This window comes from Ornithodoros turicata, chromosome 4 (genome assembly GCF_037126465.1).
Source record: "Ornithodoros turicata isolate Travis chromosome 4, ASM3712646v1, whole genome shotgun sequence".
NCBI classification, from domain to species: Eukaryota; Metazoa; Arthropoda; class Arachnida; order Ixodida; family Argasidae; genus Ornithodoros; species Ornithodoros turicata.
Genome location: NC_088204.1, coordinates 13,465,502 through 13,485,794, shown reverse-complemented (window position 1 = coordinate 13,485,794; position 20,293 = coordinate 13,465,502). Strand labels below are relative to the sequence as shown.

Sequence of the window (20,293 nt, the reverse complement as noted above, 5' to 3'; positions counted from 1 at the left end):
TGCTGTGATGCACGTGTCCCAGCACTGGATTTTGTAAACACAAATTTTTGTTTCTTCCCGTTGCACATTTACTGAAAATGGCATGGATTCAGGATTAACTATGACAGGAAACAATTTTGATGATTGCCATGCTTTGTTGAAGCACTTGGACCTTCTGCTACTGTCTGTGTTCAGTGTACATTGTTCTGGGTTTGTATTGTTAGGGATTGGAACACTTCTGTCTTGTTGCATCATGTACACATTGAGAGAGAAAATGAGAAACAAAGCATTCACACAAACATAGTATCGAAAAAAAAAATTGTTTGTAGCAGGCGAGATACAAAACACTTGAACACGCTTCCGCGTCCTGCTCTGACGAGGGCTACGACCATTTCCATTTGTTCCCGTAGGCACGTGATCTCTCCCGCGGCTTTCGGCTGGCAGAGCCACCCCGCGTTATGTTACCATAGGTTTAGTTTCGTTATTCGCGTTGCCGATTTCAAATGCGTTTACCATCTTTTACAACCATGCTTTATATTTATCCTGTACAACTTGGGGGGGGGAGGGGGACATTGCAACCTGTTTAACATGTGTATTACTGTGTATTCATGTGTTCACACGAATGAGATCCCTACGGAACATTCAAACATATAGAACACTGTGGAAGAAAAATGTGAAAAAAAAAAAAATAAAGTCATTGTGGAAGAAAAAGCAATGAAAGAAGAAAACTGTTCACGGGGCTGAATTCCGGCATGTCTTGTGTTGAGGAACGACTGCGGAACATAGGTAGTGGGAGTTCTGCGCACATAGCAGACGACACTGTCAGCCCTGTCGTCTGCTACAGAATATCTTGTAGCTGAGCCGTCCGCGAGATACTTATTCCCCAAAGTTAGAAGAGCGCGAAAAGACGACGTTTTGCGCATCTTCCACTGGAGTATTCTGGGAAATGTCGCTCATGTGAACACAGGTTACTGTCAGCAAAACTGATATCTAACAATAATGTATCCTTGTGCAGATGGGAAATCGAGTGAAGCCATTCGAGGACTCTGGGAAGGGGCCTACGTGTCTCAGTTTGTGCGCCTCTTTCAACGCAAGTTTGGATTTCAGAGTTTGACTACCCAAGTAAGTTTGTATAGTTAATCAGATTCGTTGAAATCGTCAGTAGTGGCTCGCAAAATAGCGATACCCAGACATTTTCGGTCATTCTGTACAGAACTGCCCCTACTTCCGTAGACTCCGCCCGGCTGTGACGTAAGCATGACGTTCTCCAGCAAGCGAAGTGCTCACTCGCAAGCGCTCCGTCCACCGTGCGAGGGATGACGCACGGCGGGGCAGAGTCTACCGGATTATGTATGCCATATACATGTATAACCTTTCATTGTGAATGTTGTAGTTTCTGATGTATTCGCCTTGGCCCTGGTTAATTGCTGATGTTTGGATCATGAGCACTTCAAAACGATGCTGCTCACTGCAGTACTGAGTTACGTTCTAAGGTCATCTAGTTCCGGTTCTCCAAGATGCATATCAGCAGCGGAAAAAAAAGCTTCCTGTAACCAGTCTGTCAAGAACGAGGCACTTTGCATTGACAGCAATCGCGTTATCCTGTTATTCAGGGACTGTCGAACTATTTTGCACCTGGACGGTAGGGCGATGTTGTTGTTGCCAGACTTGGTGCGACCGTCCAATTTCCTGTCTCAGTTTGAGATGCTGTTCATCTGTCCCCCAAAACGCTTAGTGTTTTTGGCAGCATCTTTATTCTTGCCTCAGTCACCCAAAAAGGACAAGAAGGAAAACTTATTATGGAACATCGTCGACTATTAGCGGTGGCTTTGCCACACGTAATAGCCTCGCCGTTGCGTCGTCTGCTTCTGGTTTGTCCGTTCCGGGTTTTTAACCTTGTCGCTGCTCGCCACGCCTATTGGGCCGTGCATTCTCGACGTCTTGGCAGGTAAAGGAACACAATGATTGGTGCGCGAGTGGCGCACAATTATCGCATCGGATTGCCAGTGGTAGTGGATGCATGTAAAACAGACGATCTGTCGTCATTCGCTCTCTGCGTGTGAGCCGATTGCGTGATCAGTTGTGTGCGGCAGACTAGTTGTGGTTCGCCGACCGGACAAGGTTGCTCTGCTTCTGACCTTGAAATGCTCGGCTTATTAATGGGGCAGCTCGGTGTTGGTAGAGTACAATGTGCCGCCGCTGCGCGCCTCTGGAGGCGCCGGCCGTAGCTTGCTCGCTTGGCTCGCTTTCTCTTGCTCACCGCCTCGCGTCGCATGGTCGATCACTTGGGTCGGCCGGCCGAGTGGGTGGAATTTCTCTTGCATCGCTAGTGAGCCACGTGATGATTTTTGTTGCCGTCTGCTTTTTTAATTCGAATGGATTCCTTCAGAAAACTTCCTCCAGCATCCTCTTCACGGGTTCAGAGTTCTGGCCTGCAAAAAACGAAATATCTCTCGCTTGAGCTTGTTCCTTTTCGCAGTCTGCAGAGTAACTTATCGAAAACGAGCATGGAAAGTTTTGAAGCTTCCGTATTCAGATCCTATCGGGATCGGATGGCAAAGATACGCAGGAAAGGTGCCCAGTGATATCAATGATTTTTGTTGCTTAGCCGCAGTTTAAGAGTGTTGAGAACGTTGTTATTTCTGCGCTACGGTTTCAGTGCAGTTGCGTGGAATGCACGTTGTGGTTCATGGTTTGTGAAGAGTGCCAAACTACGCGTAGAATATACTCTTAATTTAGGCATGTCATGATCTTGCAAGTGGTAAAAGGAACAGCCCAGGACAGGCAGCCTAGCGCTTTCTTTTGGAAGATATCCATATCTGCATCTTACTAGGTCTGCCAAGTCGCCGAGAATGCCTATCAGCGGCTCTATTGGTGTAGAAGTACACAGAATACGATTACTGTATACCAATCTTGTAACAGAGCCTTCCTGTGCGACTTGAATGCCCAGGTACAGCCCATTTCGTTTGGAAAAATTCCCGTGATTTGATTCGAAGTTCTTACACAGTCTGATGGATAGTTCGAAACCCATGAAAGAATGAAGGACTATGAAACTTATCGTCAATGGAGCACTTAATGCCGAAATTGAACACTAAAACATCTCAGTGGAGAGTCCCTTTAAAGTGACCCAAGCCTCGTATCCTCATATTCTACCGGGGCCATTGCAATCTGCGCGTCTCGCACAATATTCTCCCAAAATGTTGTTTCCCTGTATGTAACGTGGAAGTATCGTGAAATGAATTTTTTTCTTTTTCTTTTTTTGGTGGAGGAGTGTGACGTCATGGGATGTCCAATCTATCATGGCGTCTTGCAGCATTGCCCACCTTGAAGGTCTCTTTCCGTCTCTCCACCACCGTCGCTGGCAGTCTTTTTTAAACGTGAGGCGGAGAGTGAAGATGCGCGCATTTGCGAGGAGCTGATGCGTCGCGTACTCTTGGAGAAACCGAAACTATGAAGTTTTTTTTTTTAATAACATGATTAGCTCATAGTGGTTTCACCTTTCTTTCATCAGCCGCTAGGGGAAAAATCATACACTGTGACATCATCTCGGTGGAGTGCGGCGCGCTGGACACAGTATACAGGGTTTTCATTTTTATTCGTGGCAGATTTTTATAGCGAAACTACGAGAGCAGCATAGCACCAGCATAGCACTTTTGCAGTTGAGTTACGCGGTCTTGCGAACATCCTCTCCAAGAGAGTAATGCGACTACAAGATGACTAATTACCTAAAATTCCATTCCTTAATTAACTCTATAAATAAGGGATTTCGGGCGAAAGCGAGATAGCCGAATGGGAGGCAACTCTTGTTAAAAGCCCCCCCCCCCCTTAAAAAAAAAATAAAGAGAGAGATGAAAAAAAGCGCACACGTGCGTTGAAAAATCTCCGGCCGAATTTCGCTATGCAAATGACCCGAAACCGTGCCGATCGGGAGCGCGGGGAAGACAGCGCTCATTTTGACGTCAGAGGGCCACGTGTTCTGGAGCTCTGTCGGTGAACGTCATTCGCTCCTGTGGCGCGCGGTTTTGGTTTCGGCGTTTCAAGATTTTTAAAGATAGAATGGCTTTCAACGGAGATTGTCTACGCATTCTATTATCTCGCTTTTTCCCGAAATTACCTAATTAAATAGCTAATTAATAAATTCCGGGTTAATTAGACATCATATAGTTACATAACTCTCTTCGAGAGGATGTCCGCTTGGCCGTAGAACCCACCTGCAAAAACGACATATGTGCTGCTCTCGTAGCTTTTTTGTATATAAAAAAAGAAAAAATCTGTAACGAATGAAAATGAACACCCTGCATATCTGCGACACCAAAATGACGAATGACGGCACAGTTCCCCCTGAAGTCGGCTCAGGACGCATATTAAGCCCCCTGTCCCCCACTCCTTCCTGTTGTCCTCTCTCCACCTGTCCAAGTCTGTACGCCGCCCATAGCCACAGTTGCTTGGCGGCGCTATAAATGAATTAAAATAGGAGACACCCAAATAAGCGTGTCACAAACAAATGCTCTTGTCAAACAACAAGGAACAGCACCCAATACTGCCGCATTCATTAAGCAGAAGATCGCCATCCATGTCCTCCTCTCATCCGTATTCCACTCCCCCCCCCCCCCCCCACGCACCCTTGCCTTAACCACTACTATCTAAATACTTTAGCAAAACACCCGCCCCTCCTGAGTGCTCGTTCTCACAAGTTCACGCGCTCGGAATATAATATGCACGCAACAAGCCTGTACTGTTTTATCTATCGCCAAAGAAATAAAGCGAGACACAAAACAAGAAGCTATCGGAGTTCGTTGTCTTCTTCGTGTTCACGTTTTTTACTTGTTGTTCCTGGCCGAGACAGGTTTGTGTGGCGATTAGAGCGAAGAATGTGTCCCTTTCCTCCTTTCCACGGGGTCACTCAGGGTGGGCGAGGGAGATTCCGAGGGAGACGCCAATGAATGAATGCGCCGAAGGCTCACGAACTCATTTGTGTTTGATTTCGAAATGATCGTCTTTTTTTTTTTTGGGGGGGGGGGGGGGGGGTTCCGCTTTTGCCGAATTCCAAAAGGAACAGCGAGCTTTCAGGTTTATGCCGTATACGTACCCGAACGTAACCGCTCTGGCGAAGTTGTACTGGTGAACTGGTTTTGGCTCTGGTGAACTTTCTTCAGATGAACTAGGGTCCTCATTGGTGCGTTCGAATCCCACCACCGGCTGTGCTGTCTGAGGCTCTCCATGGGTTTTCCGAATACTTTCCAGACGAATGTCGGCCCAGGACGCACACAAACTCCCCCCTGTCCCCCCACTTCCTCCTCCATCTGTACGCCACATCTGTACGCCACATCATAGCCAGAGTTGCTTCGCGGCGCTTCCGCGGAATTTTTTTTAAAAACAGAAAACGAACTTCGTACAAAGACCAAGGTTTTGCGGGGAACTTCGTCAGGCATATCTCATTCGGAATGCACAACAAAATGGCATAAGCCCTCCATCGCTGAGCATTATCAGCTGAGGTGGACTATCTGAAGAAAATGATAGCAATGTGCCTTCCGCGCACACTGCTCCGCATGCCTGATTAGAGAGTTTTAGTGTAAAGTACGCTATCGCCTCTGCGTACGTAAGAGATACCGTCGGTGCTTCTGCGCACGCGCAAGCCATAAAGAGAGCTTTGCGCAGAGCGCAGAAACACCACTCCATCCCTTACGTACGCAAGGACGACAGCGTACGGAGCACTAAAACTCACTATGGTTTCCCTCCGTACGGAACTAGTTCCAGACTTAGAATGCAATGCCCTGATTGGGCAGTTACGAAACCGTTTGCGAACCGTCCGAGTGAAAACGAGTCACTAAAACTCCCTGTTCAGCTCCGGAGCAATACAATGACGGTTCATACCGGTTCGACCCGGTTCCGGCTGTGGCGTCAGCACAGGCGCCATCTATGATATTCTCTGAGAACTGGTTTTGGATCGCCCTGTGCACGTGGTCGCAATTGAAGCTGACCAGGGGTGTGGGAGGCTCTGAGCTCCTCAATTTTTTTCCACCATAGCTACTACGGGGCTCATCGGACATAAGCTCACCTTGGCCTCTTCTTTTGCAACTGCTTTATTTGTTATATTCTTGGGCACTAATAAAGATCATTAGGATAGGTCAGTCAAAGTCCCATTGTTTGAATTGACTGAGGAGGAAAATGGGCTTTTGGCACCACTTTTGGTCGAGACTGACCAAGGTTAGGTCAGGAGAGTCTTTTACGTATTTCACACGGTTTTGAGGATTTTTATGACAATGAAAATTAATGTTCCGTTTTAAAAAGATGCGGGCGGTCCGGTGAGCTTTTGTCCGAGGAGCTTATGTCCGGTGAGCTTTTGTCCGGGAGTCAAACACGCACACACAGATTTGTGAATGGTGATTTTTGTTTCTGTATGCTACTCATAACATTTTCTGATGAATTACTTCGGTTCTAAAGAAAAGGTTGTGCCTAATTAGGAAGTTTCTGAAAGGAAAGAAGAAGCGAAAGTGCAAAAGAAGTAAGGTGTGCGCGGTCAATTCGATTCGTGATTTGCAGACGGATTCAAGAAATGTTCTGGGGGAGCGCCACTTGGAAACATGATAACCGCAGAGACGATACGATGAAAGGTGTTCATGTGGGCTTGTTTGTCGGGGTGCACCTTAGGATCGGTAAAACAAAACTGACAACTCTAAAACACCAAACGGCTCCGTGAGCACACTGACGGCGTGTGAATCTATGCCAGGTCTCAACGTCATACATCGCGCTGCGTTTCGATACGTACCTTCGAGTTCCAGGTGCCCCAACTTTCCGCTTGAACCGAAAGAGGGAGTTTTAGAGAAGCGTTCTCACCCAAACGGTTCGCGAACTGTTTTGCCGTTGCCCAATCAGATGATTCTATACTGAGTCACCCCCTCTTCTCATTGGCCGTCCGCGAAAAGGTTCGCGAACCGTTTGCGGTGACGGCTTTGCACCGGAACGAAAAAGCAAATTAAGGTTTTCGTTTTGCGCAAAATAGCGGTTTCTTTACTTTTTTTTTTCGCTGCCGATTCAGTTCGACGCCCTGTACAGAGGAATTAGTATTACAATACTGACTTTCTGACAGGTACAGGGTGTGCGTAAATAAAGAAGCCCCACATTTTCGCACATAGCGCGTTCTCTGCATACTGTACGAACTTCCGGCGGCGCACGACGGTGCATTTATGCAGAGCCGTATATTATTTATTTATTTATGGTTGTACCTCAAAGGCCCCGCGGGCGTTACATGAGGGAGGGAAGGCAAAAAAGAAGAAAAAAAATCACATCAAAGCAACAAGACATTTACAGTGAGTACAATGAGAGCAATGTGCTACAATATGAGAAATCACAAAAAATGAACCTCAACGTTTACAAACCTAGGTATTGAGAAAGTGTATTCTTGAAGGTTTCAAAATGTGTAATGGTGACCAGCGCCTGGGGAAGAGAGTTCCATTCGGTTATGGTCCATGGGAAAAACGAATACGAGAAATGAAGGGACCTACGCCGGAGTCGGGTGACTTTTAAGGTATGGTCGACTCTGGCGGAAATGTATGAGGCAGGTCGTATGAAGTTAGGGTGCAATTGGGGATTGTGGAAGAATTTGAAAAAGAGACAAAGACGGAAATATCTCCGGCGTGTAGAGAGTTCCGGCAATTGGAGAGAGTGTTTAAGGGATGATACACTGGAAGGAAACGAATAAGTATTTGTGATGAATCGAGCGGCTCGGTTTTGTACGGATACAAGAAGACTGGTTAAGTTGGCGTAGTGAGGATCCCAGACAGATGAGCAATATTCGAGCTTCGGCTTGACCAATGTAGTAAACACCTGGTTATTAAAAGGGAGTTTGGCCATTAATGGGTCATGCCTATACCTGAAACTCCGCCCACTTTTTCACCTTTCTAACCAATATAGTCTTGAGATATGGGGCGCTATCAATCAACCTACCCTCACTATTTGTCCCCCTATCCAACATGGGCAGCGCCATTTTGGGTTGCAAGCGGATTGGATGGGATCGAAATGGATACCTCTCGCAATCTTTTTGGTGCAAATTTGATGAACGCCACCTAGGGCGCGCGGGGCACGTCGGGAATTGTTGTCTGCTTCCGTCGTTGTACCGCTGCCGGCAGAACCACCTGCTGGGACACATAGTGTCGTCGGTACGATTTTTAAACAAATCTACATGAATAGTTGGGATATAAAAGGCAAGAATGATTATATCCATGAAATCAAGCAATTAAATATAAGATTGTACAGCTCGACGCCGTTTTTTGTTATGATTTCGTTGTGATCGCCGTGTTCACTAAGCCTAACGCCGGCGGCAAAACGTATTATTCTCGGTTGGATATCGATGGGTGAGCATCAGTTGAAACTGATTTCCGAGAAACGTGTATGAGGATGTATATTTGCACCGGAAAATCAGAGTAGACCGTGAAAAATTTTTGTCACGAAATCCCCGCTTCACTGTGTTTTCGTCGCCATTTTGGGTGGCAGTGAGGTATCATGGCGACCCCCTTGATAGAAAGCAAATAATCAGTGGAGCGAAACTGTGATTGACATGTCGAGCCTCTCTTTGTGACTCCTCCCAATGACCAGACTCCCTTTTAGTATACGGTTCTGCATTTATGCGGTGTAAATCGAGAAAAAAATCGTGGTAACCAAACGTTGCGCAATTAAATCGTTAGCAACGCGAACTTCGCTCCGTGTATTTCCAATGGGACACGGCAGTGTAGCACCGTTGCAGCCAGGATTGGCTACCGGAAACGGAAACGAGAAACGGTAATTACCGAAATTCAACAGGAAACGACAATGGAAACGGAAACAAAATTGTTTTAGTTTCTACTACCAGAAACCGAAACGGAAACGAAATTCAAAAGTGGTAACGTTAACGGAAACCAAATTCGCAGGACGTTTCCCTCAGTGTTTTCGCGTTAATATGACAATTACATATATATATTCGCATTATTCCTCCAGACATCATTCATTCATTCGTTTATTTTCGGGACTTTCTTTGGTGTTGAGCCCACTGCGCAGCAAGATGGACGCGAAAGTTTTGAATGACGTGTTATTTTTGCGCACGAGCGGAGACTTTTGAAACTTGAGAGGGCATACCAGCTCTCCGTCCCAATGTATTTCCTATGGAACAGATTTTATGCTTTTTCTCGGTAACCACAGCACAGATTTTGACGCGGGTGGTATCACCATAAAGAGGAAGACGGGATGAACAGAATAAGGTTATTAGATTTCTCATACATGTCGTATGTATTTTACGGCGACGTCACGAATGTGAAAAAATACACAATTTTTCTCCTCCATCTTTGAACAGGTTTTCATTAAACTTCTATAGCCATTTCAGAAGCGTCTACTTGTTGTGTATATTAGTGACGAACTTTGCATTAAAGTCTTTAGTGTTTGGTGTGGCTGTGCTTTTGCATCCATTATGTAACTAGAATATCTGACATGAAAAAGCCAAAACCAGACAGACAATCCCAGTTCCGGATGAGAATCAGAAACCAGTACCGAAATTACCTCAGAAACGGAAACAGAAACCGCTACCGAAAATCGTCCAGAAACGGAAACGAAAAGCCCGAGTTTTTCAGTTACCGTAAACGGAACCGGAAACAATAATATTTTCGGTAACCAACCCTGGTTGCAGCGTGCTACCGCTGGGAGTGCAACTCACGAGATCTGGTACGCCGGCAAAACGAGATCTGGTACGCCTAGCGGTAGCAAGACGCAACTGTGCCGTGACCGCCATATTGACTTCTGCATAGGAAAATCTGAATGCACGAAGAGCAACGTTGCATGGAGAACTTTTTGTTACGTGGAGTTTGGTTACTACGAATTCTTTTTTTTTTTTTTTCGTTTTCATCGGACAAACGCGTCATCCCGCGCCACCGAAAGTTCATGCCGTAAGCAGGGAACGTCTTGCGCGCATAAATGTGGGACTACTTTATCTGCACCCACCCTGTATTTGTATTATAATACAATATATGAATCTTATTGCCCCCTTACAGACGAGCCCACTAATTAAACTTGCGACATTACTATTCTCTACCTCGAGCGGTACTGCCGCAACTCGGCGTCGCGACCCGAGATGGAAAATACGGAAAAAGAAAAAGTTGCTTCCTTCTTTTCGCCGCTGGGTTTACGTCTCGTACACGCCGTCTCCCTTCGTTCTTCATCTACATAACGGGAGAAAAGTTGAACGCAGAGAGCAAGCCGACCGGGAAAGTTTTTGACACAAAGTTCCCGCCACAGGCAGCAAAAAGTCACCACACTTTGGTACAGTGGTAGGCGCATCAGCAGAGCGGACATGGCGTGCGGGAAGCTTCTTTTGTTTTCGCAAAAAAAAAAAAAAAGAAAAAGTGCAAAATATGAGGAGGGATAAAGAAAGGGAGGAGACGTCTCTTCGCCATGCCACATCTGCTGCTCACTGTTTACGGTGCCGTCGAGGAGCCTTGGCCTTCGCGCGTGCTTTCTGCTGCTCTCTATAAATAAGCTCGCGTTTTCTTTTTCTTTGTTCTTTTTTTCTTCTTCTTTGCAGACCGTATCTCTACTTCGTGCTTCGATACTTTCGGCGGCGCGAGTGTCGTGAATTTTCTTTCTGGCCATTTCTTTTTTTCGAGAGGTTTCAGAGCTTTCCGTACGTACAAAGTCACGAGCACGGGCGACAAACGAGTTCCGGTTAACCGTGACAGTGGAAAGCGAACTGAAAATACTGGGCCAATAAAGTATTCGTTCTAAAAAAAAAAAAAAAAGAAGAAAGAAGAAAGATTTGCGAAAATTAATAGGTGGGAGGAAAGTAGACCACTTTTACCTCGATTTTTTTTGCGAGGAACGTTGCGATACGGCGCAGTCGTCACTGCGGCTGATGCACGTCTACACGACGGGCTATCAATTTTAGCAAAATTAGAAAGGTTCATGAACAATTTGCACCGCACGAAATATCTCCCCCTATGGAAGGACTACACGTTCTTCCCCCGCCGCTTTCTGATTGGTGGGGCACTCGTATGTTGTGCACCATTTTTGGTGCTCTTCGCCTGGCCATCAAACAGTCTAAGCAGACGTATGTGCACACACACACACAAAAGAAAAAGTTCACGAAGGTTAGTTCTCGTTCAGTTCTGCCTTCGATTCCAAACCCTTCGATTCCATGCCCTTACGGAGCTCAATTAGTGTTTCACGTGAAACCTCGAAGATTTCCTTCTTAGTAAACAGACAGCAGCACCTGCGACGGTAGCGCTGCCACACGCGAGAGGCAACAACATTGGCGATCAATGAACTGAGGAGGTGATGGTGCTTCGTGAGAAGTTTGCTCGGTCTGAAGCATAGGCGGTGTTGTTTACGTTTCTTTTGTCTTGATTTTTTGTGTTGAATAGTGCGCTGTGGTGTTATCCAGCGCAAAAAGCTGCATCTACCGCGCGTGTGAACTGAATTAATTGACTGTGTGAAGAAAAGAATCACGGGTGTGGCGTCGAGATCTGGTGGACGACGTTTATGTGGACGTGCCATAAAATAAAAAACTGAGACATACGAGCGATGTTGCGACGATTCGCTGTAGTTGTCGCGTATGCGGTGATGTAACGCGAGCATATTTGGGCCATGTCCGCTCCTGATGTTGACCTCGATGGTCTGACGTTTCTTGTGTCTGAATATTTTGACAAAATTATTAAAGACTAAATATATAAAAAAATAAACGCGTGCGTCCAGAAATTGCAGACGAAAGGTAATTCCGCTCGAACGAAGCCGAAGCCTGAAAAACGCACAGAAGTGTTGGACAGAGCGAGTTGCCCCCCCCCCCCCCCTCTAAAATTAACGGCTCGCTACTTACGAAGTTTCCTGCTTAAGGAGAACATGAAAAGCAATGAAAAATGAATAAAAATAAGGCATATAGGAGTATCTATTCCTAGGACAGCGAAAAAAGGCATCTGAGCTCAAGTGCGTTTCGCTCGCTGTGTTCATTTCGGCTACTTGTGATCGTAAACCGTGCATCCAGCCAGACGAGCGACATTCCCACGAATAATCCAGCGGAAGATGCGCAAAACGTAATATGGCTTTCTGCTGCCACGTGAGCGCGAGCGCACAACGTCATGTCTTTTTGTGCTCTCTAACCACGGTGAATATCCTTGGGTTCAGTCACAAGATATTCCGTAGCAGACGACAGGGCCAATGGTGTCGTCTGCTATGTTGCGTACGTCACGCCACTCCGATATTCCTGCGCCGTCCGAATGCTCGACATATAACGCAGAACTTCCACCCCGTGAGCAGTTTTTACCTGTTCTTCCTCTAGAATATTCCGTGAGGATGTCGCTCCTGTGAACACGCGGAAAATGGGATAATGTTATGTGGAGGTGAGTGAAACCCTTCCACCGGAGTGAGGGCATGCGAAGCAAGCGCCACTTGCGACGTTGGCGCCGCGTTGTGCAAAGTGAAGCGCCAGCTATCACGTCTGGTAGTTTCTGAGTGGAGTACGATGTGTACAAGCAGAGATTTGCACTTGCGATTCCTGCTCAATCATACTCAATCATTTCCATTTGCTCATTCGTCCTCGGCTCAGCTCTTTCTTTGCTCACTCCCGGCTCGACTCTTTGTTTCTTCAACCAACCTGTGGCTCAGCGCTCCAGGTGCTCACGTTCGCTCTTACGCACTTGCTTCCAGCTCTGATCGTCGTTTGTCGTCTCATCTCTGATGACAGGTTGACAAGAGCCCTGAGCTAATGTGATAGGGAGTAGGTGAGGACGAGACGCTGTGTGGGTGATGAAGTGAGACCACACATGTCTGGTGCTCGCTCGCGAATGAAGTCCATGCAGTCCCGAACATGTTCCCAAGTCACGCACATTTGCTCACACACTCTTGTACGTGCTTTCACGCCCGGTTCTCATGGATGAACGCGAGTCGCTCATGCTCTGCTCACCAGTCTTGAGCATCATTTCAGGTCACTCATATTCAGCTCGTTGGCCACAATGAGTATGAGAGAACACACTCGTTAGTGAGTCTTGCAAGAGTGCGTCCAAGGTACTCCCCTCTCCCTGTACAAAAACTTCACAACTTGTCAAAAACCGACCTCAGTGGATTGGTTGGTAGCGCCTCCGATTACTGATCGCAAGGTTGCTTTTTCGATCCCAGACCTAGGGCACCAGGAACTGGCTGCAGGTTTCGAAGACACGCAGTCTTCCGCGGGTGTCGTTAAATACGGTGCGCCGTGTGCTGATATTTCAGTACACGTTAATGAACCCTCAGATAGACAAAGTTAATCCACTGTGGCGTCGCTCATGATTGTAAGTCGTCTCGGGGCATCGTCAATTATTATTATCACGACTTGTCTAAATACTTGTGTTGTCTTGTCTCAGCTGGTAGGGACTTGTCGTCTGCTAATGAATGAAAACTCCGAGAGCACCCATGTGTTCACACGAGCGACGTCCCTACGGGATATTCTAGTGGAAGAAAAAGAAAAAAAAAAAAAGAAAGAAAAAAGGCTGACTGGGCGGAATTTCCGCCTCGTCTTATGATGAGCATTCGCACGGCGCCTGAATATCGGAAAAAGGCGTACCGCGTTCATAGCAGACGACACCATCGGCTCCGTCGTCTGCTAAGGAATATCTCGCGGCAGAGCTATGCCGTTTTGTGCATCTTCGGCAGGAGTATTGTGGAGAATGTCGCCCGTGCGAACACACGGTATCAGTGTGCGCGGCACAGACGTCAATGTTAGAAGTGTGTGCCCGCAGTCTTACACCGTTGAATGTTGTATTTTTCAATACAGTATTGAAGCCGCACATATGAGACGAAATGTGTCAAACGTGGAATGCCAAAGACATAGAAAAGGAGAGCAAAGACGCGGATGTGTGGCATGCAACCTCATGCAGGTCGATGCTTTACCACAATGACCGGACACAAGCCCGCCGCACAAGGCTCAGGATCACGGTTGGTGGGACACGCGCTAGGCGCCGCTAGCGTCGTCACCCCAGCAACGCCGTCTGCCGGGGGAAATAAAACGAAAAAAAAAAGAAGAAAAAAAGCGAGGCCGACCGAAATCGATACTTCGACTGCGACTCAGATCTTTGCGTGTGTATATTTTGGTCGATATCCCTGGGTTTTGTGCGTAGGATTCTCTCTTCTCGAGGCTTTATCTCGCCCTCTCTGCGCTGAAAGGATTTACGCCGAAAGTTTGGGCTCCGAGAGTTTGGTGGGAGAGCAGAAAGAAAATCGAGCAGACGACAGAGGGTCGCGCTCTCTCTCGTTATTTCTTCGTCTGCGTACGTTTCATACTGGAGCTCTGTGGTGGCAATCACGATTTCCAAGGCTCCTTCCTTTGCACTGATTCATTTCCAATGGACTCGCATGGTTAGATTCATTCAGCATGATATTAAAGAACGGAACTTCATTGTCGATTAGATACTAAATTCATGTCACGGCAGGTGTTTCGGCCAGTGACGCAACCGCAGGTAACGTGCTGATACGTGCTGCAGTACGAATGATGCAGAAGTGTGTTCGAATGTTCATATTTCGCAAAGTATACGAACAGCTAAAAAGAAAATATTTTCTTTCTTCCGAATGCTGTGGCGTGTAGTACAATACGTACACGATGTAATAGACCACACGTATCAAGGTTATCAAGAAAGAGCTAAAAGTTAGCATGGTTGTGACTCCTGCGCACATCATATGGTCTTTTGCAAGCATCCGTTTCTCTCTCTCTTTTTGTTCGCTAGCGAAGGAAATCGTAACTTTTAAAGGTAGAAACTCGGACACATCGGTCTTCGTGGGGGATGCGAGGTTCCTGGAACTCCCATCCAGCGCCCGTGATGAGTCATGATGGTTTTCCCTGTATTGCCCATTCCTCTTCCATGAGACATTCCAGGATGTGTCACAATCCGGGGCTCGGCATAAGAGGGTGACCCCGCACCATTTGGTAATGTCACTGCAGCTTCCTGGATGCACTGCTAGCTCCCTTGTCACGAAATACCTGTTTCTTCACTTCTTGATTAGTATAAGTTTAACGAGGCTGAGGTGGCAGGATTCGAAACAGAATGCACGCGGAGATTAGAGTGATACCGTTCGTGAAGGTTTACGCCACTGGCATAAACAACAACAACTTTATTTGGAGATGATAAATGGGGGTTTCATACTGGGCGATACGTTACCCCATTGCTGGTGGTGATGTGGTGAATGAAATAATGAGACCCTCCACAATAAGGATCGAAGTGGTGCACATTGCATACACATTGCATACGTACATATTCTGAAGTACTTTTTCCGGATGAGAAGGTTTTGATGATACTAGTACAATACTAGTTCAGTACTTGCTGCAGTGTGTCAAACCATGAGTTGGTACCAGCTACTATATGGAACTGTAATCTTTTAGCTCTATGTCAATATACAAGTAAATAGGTATGAAACGATTTAAGCCATTGCGTTTTTCAATAACGTTGCCGGTTATGATGTGAACAGAACATTATTGTTTCTATACAGCCTGCAAAAATTAAGTGGTGTGTCACAGCCACCATGGCAGAAAAATTCTACATGACATGTACTTGAATTCGGGATGGTTTTTGCACCATGAAAATCATCAACAACAACATCAGCATACTTGAATTAGGCACAAAACATAGTACTGCCGTATTTTATTGATGGTTTGAGACTTATCTATAGTGCAGTTCACTTCTGTGTTGTGTCCATATGTCTTTTCTTCGAACCCGAGGATGTATTGCCAACTGGCTTGCGTTTTACTTTCATCTTCAATCTACTTATCGTCAGCCTGAGGGATGTTTGCTTGTTGAAACGCATTTATGACTAATCATTTACGAGCTCGATATTCGGTGACCAAGAAGGCGCGGGTTCGATTCATACCAATCATTCGTGTACATGTTTTCATGTTCCGTACGGTGTGAGGAGCAGGTGGTCTTTGCGTTTCACCTGTGATTTCTTTCCGTATGTTGGACGCCACACACGCTGAAAATGTATTCCGGTATGCCAACAAAAACAAATGTGAAGCGCATCTTGCAAAACTACTGAATATACGTATGTTTGAAAATACGTTTGCTAGTCAACCAGCTCTAGACATGCGACACACTTGCGTCTTGGTGGCTGGTTATCTGCTGAACGTATCGTTAACCTCCCCTTCGGGGCGCAATGAAAGCTCTCGAAGCAATTAAACATGAGTTACGATCTCAAAATCGAGTCTAATCGGGTACCGTATCTAATCCGAAAGACATTAATTGGGTAACTAATGACGTGGCAATTGATTCACTAATGAACCATTTTGCTGGAAGCATTCTGATGCTCGCTACCGCTTTCTTTCTTTTCTTTTTTTTTTTTTCTGTCCTTGCGGCGATAGCTGGAAACATCGTGAGTGTGAGATACGAGCGTTAGCAGGAAGTTTCTGTCCTAGTTGAGATCTATTTGCGGATTGGCAGTGCACGTGAAGCCTTACCGAAGTTTATTTCGGGAAGACAGACCCTTGTGCAAATGCTCGCTGCTATTCTGCGAAAGCAGAAAAGGGTGGTATACAAGTCGAGCAGACGGATCGCGTCCGTCCGGTAGGGGCGCTCATATCTGCTTCTCTGCTTCATTCGCCGGAGCAGATGACCTGTCGAAACGCTTTGGCGAAAAAAAAAAAAAAAAAAAAAGAACCCTCCAAAGTAAAGAAAACTCGTTTCACAAATCAGCCGCCAACGCTTTTTACTGGAAAACGAAGGGAATAGAGATTTCACCTGGGTGTGCGTAGAGAGAAGGAAGGGGGGTAGGGGGGCGTCATAGGTGACCGAGAGAAATAAGAGGTGGAGAGGAAAAACACCTTTCCTTCGGTTTTTGAAGCATCGGCGACTTTCAGTCAAGGACACCGACATGCGGTTCGTTTTTCTCAGAGGAGGTTTGGGGGGAGGGAGGGGGGAGGTCCCGAGGGCAGGGGGTCATTCGCCTCCCCTCCGCCACCGCCACGGAATACTGCTGGCCGGCGTCCTCTTCCCTGACCAGTTTCTAGAAGTTGCCTTTCTTTTCTTCCCTCTCTACCCCAATTGTCTCCCTCTCGGTTCTTTTTGATTCTTGGAGACGGTGTGTTACACGTTATTCTTCTTTTTCTTTTTTTTTTTTTGTCATTTTTATGTCTTTTAGACTTGGTCCGCGTGGTGCTGATTTGACGCGCGGAACTTGCGCTGGCAACCGTGCCGTACGGCGTGTCGTCTGCTTCGAATACTATGGGAGCTATGTCGTCTGCTTTGAATATGGGAGCTATGTCGTCTGCTTCGAATATGGGAGCTATGTCGTAGGCCTGCGATCTTCAAGCGAGCGTGTTGGTAGTCTTGGGTGATTCGTTCGTCTGGAGCTGTTTCGTGAACGAGGCAATAAAATATGGCTGGTACACAATGGCAGCAGTGATTTATGGTTTCAGGTTCGATGATGTCGCCACGTTGCCTGTTCAACGTTTTCACGCCTAGCGTTGTCAGTCTGTTTCGAGAATGTATCGTACGCATAAATAAGCCCTCTGCCTTCCAGTTCACGTGGCCTTCGTGTCTTCCCACGTATGCCTGCGAAGAAGTTCATTGGTTATTTCTGTTTAGATCGTTTGATGAAACAGGCTAATCGCTGCATTTAGAAGGAGAGACAAGGCAGCAGTGCTCTTAACGTCCTTGCTTGCTAGAATGACAGGATTACCGTAGCAAGCACTGCACCTTTCGATCGCATCATAAAAATAGAAGACGGGGTCCCAAACTTTGCAGAGTGATAACCATTTTTCGGAAGTTTCTTGGAATATTTGCAACCGTTATGGTCCTATGAAAAAAAAAAAACAAAATCTCTATGTTGCGCCACCTGCGTGTGGTGATATGAAAACGAAGCACGCACGCACATGCAAAAATGCGCACTTTTTAGTGAGATAGACCATTGAAAATGCCTGGGGTGAGGTTATGCTTGATCGTTCATTTATTTTATCTATTTATTTATTTTTCTACGGGACCTTAAACGATTGCAAAGAATTCCAATAAATCTCCAGAAAAATGGCTAGCTGTCTGCAAAGTTTTGCGCGGGATAAATCCGATAAATCCCGTCTTCTACTTCACAGATGCGATCAAAGTTGATCCGTGTCACAAATGTGCGCTCTCCTTATTTGGAAAGGTGCCTCATGTCCGTGAAGGCTTCTCGTACAGGCGTTTGCAACAGCTTGGTCTTTTATGAAAGTGAGCGCGATTTCGAAATTGGTCCTTCGAACTTGTTTCAGCCATAAGGGGCAGCAGGTAGTGGGTGGTAGTGGGCGGTTATACATAATGATGCAGACGACACTTTCTACTGAATCCTCCAAACCAGGCTGATATATATATATATATATACATTTTTTCACATTTTATTTATGTGACGCAACAACGTGCGTAATGACTTTGATGGAACGTCTGCAAGAAACACACTCATAAGGCGCTAATTTGGAGTCAGGTGGTTCAGTGCAGTTTCTCGATTAAAAAAACAGGCCCGCAAGCTGTCGTACGCGTCATTCTTCTTGACGGTGTTGCCCAGGTTCAGGCTTATATGTCTTCATGAATCTGTTTCATCAGCCGGCCCGCATTTATGCTGTCTTGCCTGCGACGACAATAAAACTGACACGAGAGAAGAAGATACTTCACTGCAGCAAAATAAAATTAATTTCTCGTATTTCCGCAGGAGCTGGAAGATGCATTGCTTGACCCGGAGAGTCTGGTGATTCCCGACTTGTGTGCTCGACTCCTGAGGTTTTTGACGAAGCAGCCAACAATACTGTGAGTACGTCTCTTTCGCAAGTCATCCCAGTCAAGTTATCCGACGTTCTGAACGCTGTTCGACAGGTCAGCTGTGTGCGCAGCTCTTCAGTTTTCCTCTCTCCCCTATTGCCAGCGGAGCGACCTCGTTGGTCCTTCCTCCAAGTGAGGGGCTAACATTTTTAGGTTGAGGCGCACGTGATGCCTTCTGTGACCCCGCCCCCTTATTTGAGAGAAGGACCAATGACATCACTCCACGGACAGTAGAGGAGAGTGGGAAACAGGGAAGCTGCGCAGACAGCTGACCTACTTCCATGGCGTATTCTGACGAATAGGAGCCCCAACGACAGCGAGGCAGTGGCATTTTCGATTATTTGAAAGCCTGCTCAATTTCCCAATATGGAGCGACCGTGCAGAGGTACTCCCTCCAACCACAGCCATGCTTTTAAGCGGCCAAAGCTAATGCCACCTACATAAAGAAGGCCTGGACGCGAAACTGATGATGTGGTCTTATTAAAGGGATGGTGCGCTCTCCAAGCATCCGTTCGTTGATTTCTGTTTCAGACGTGTAGTGTATTTCGAACTTTATCAGGTCCGCGCGTTAGTTTCCGGCAGCTCGAGCGCTATGATTTATTGCGGTCATCTGAAAGCAACGAGATCCGCGCAAGTAGGCTTCCCCGCGGAGAATGAACTACGCGCGACGTCAGTGCTAGGACACTGTGACAACAAGAGGGCGTTCCCGTTTCCCTGGCAGCACTGCCTGGCAGAGATGCGGCTTCCTATCACCAGCCTTGAAGCAACGTCACGAGACGTCACGCGAGCCGATCGCAGCCTCCCGTAATATGCTCCTCCCCCCTTGCCTCGTCGCCGGTGTCCACAGGAAAATACTGAGAAGTCAGAAAAATACATTGATTTCGCACGAAAGGGATTGACGGGGAGTTGTGTGCATTGTCTATTGCACGTTTTCTTTTTCTTTTTTTTTCACTTTCGCTAGGGTGGTGGTGGTGGTGGTGATGTTGAAAGGGCTTGCCGTTGTCGGCCTCACGTATGTGGGCAACGTCACGACTGACGCCCTGGGGAAATGTGCGTCCTGGGCCGACCTCTAGGGGAACTGTGCCGACATATGTCTGAATGCGTCTGAGGAAAACACAGGAAAAACCCCAGTCAGCACAGCCGGCACCGGGATTCGAACCCGGGTACCTCCCCCTTTCGCTAGGGAGCGAACTGTCTCTTTAAGAGTCAGCCAATCATGACGTACGTCCGGCGGCCATGGCCAACGCCACCAAGGTGAACAAAGCAAACTACGTGACGTATCTACGTCATTAAATCCCAGCTCCCACTTGATGACGCCCGACGCGGCGTCGCTAGCAGACGGCGGAAGTTGACTCGCATATCCGGCGTCATGAGTGGAGGGACGCCGAACTAAAAAAAGTTCGATATGCCGAACTTTCTTCGCAGCGTTTTGCGGCGTTCGCGAGAGCTCGCGTGACCGATGTTCTCTTGGCCAATGAGGTGACAAGTCCAGACCACGCCTTCTCGTTCTTCGTCTGCAGGTTTTCGCTGTTGTCGCGACAGTTTCTTCGTATTGCTTTGAT

The 20,293-nt window shown here is 46.8% G+C and overlaps 1 protein-coding gene across 1 annotated transcript in view; it reads left to right on the top strand.

Annotated features, from left to right (window-relative positions):
• Positions 1 to 20,293, top strand: part of LOC135391102 (trithorax group protein osa-like) — a 48,804-nt gene that overhangs the window by 3,854 nt on the left and 24,657 nt on the right. Inside the window, exons 2-3 of the mRNA XM_064621199.1 lie at positions 995 to 1,101; positions 18,625 to 18,719. Of these exons, the coding sequence (XP_064477269.1) occupies positions 995 to 1,101; positions 18,625 to 18,719 (202 nt within the window). The remainder of the gene's footprint in view (positions 1 to 994; positions 1,102 to 18,624; positions 18,720 to 20,293) is intronic.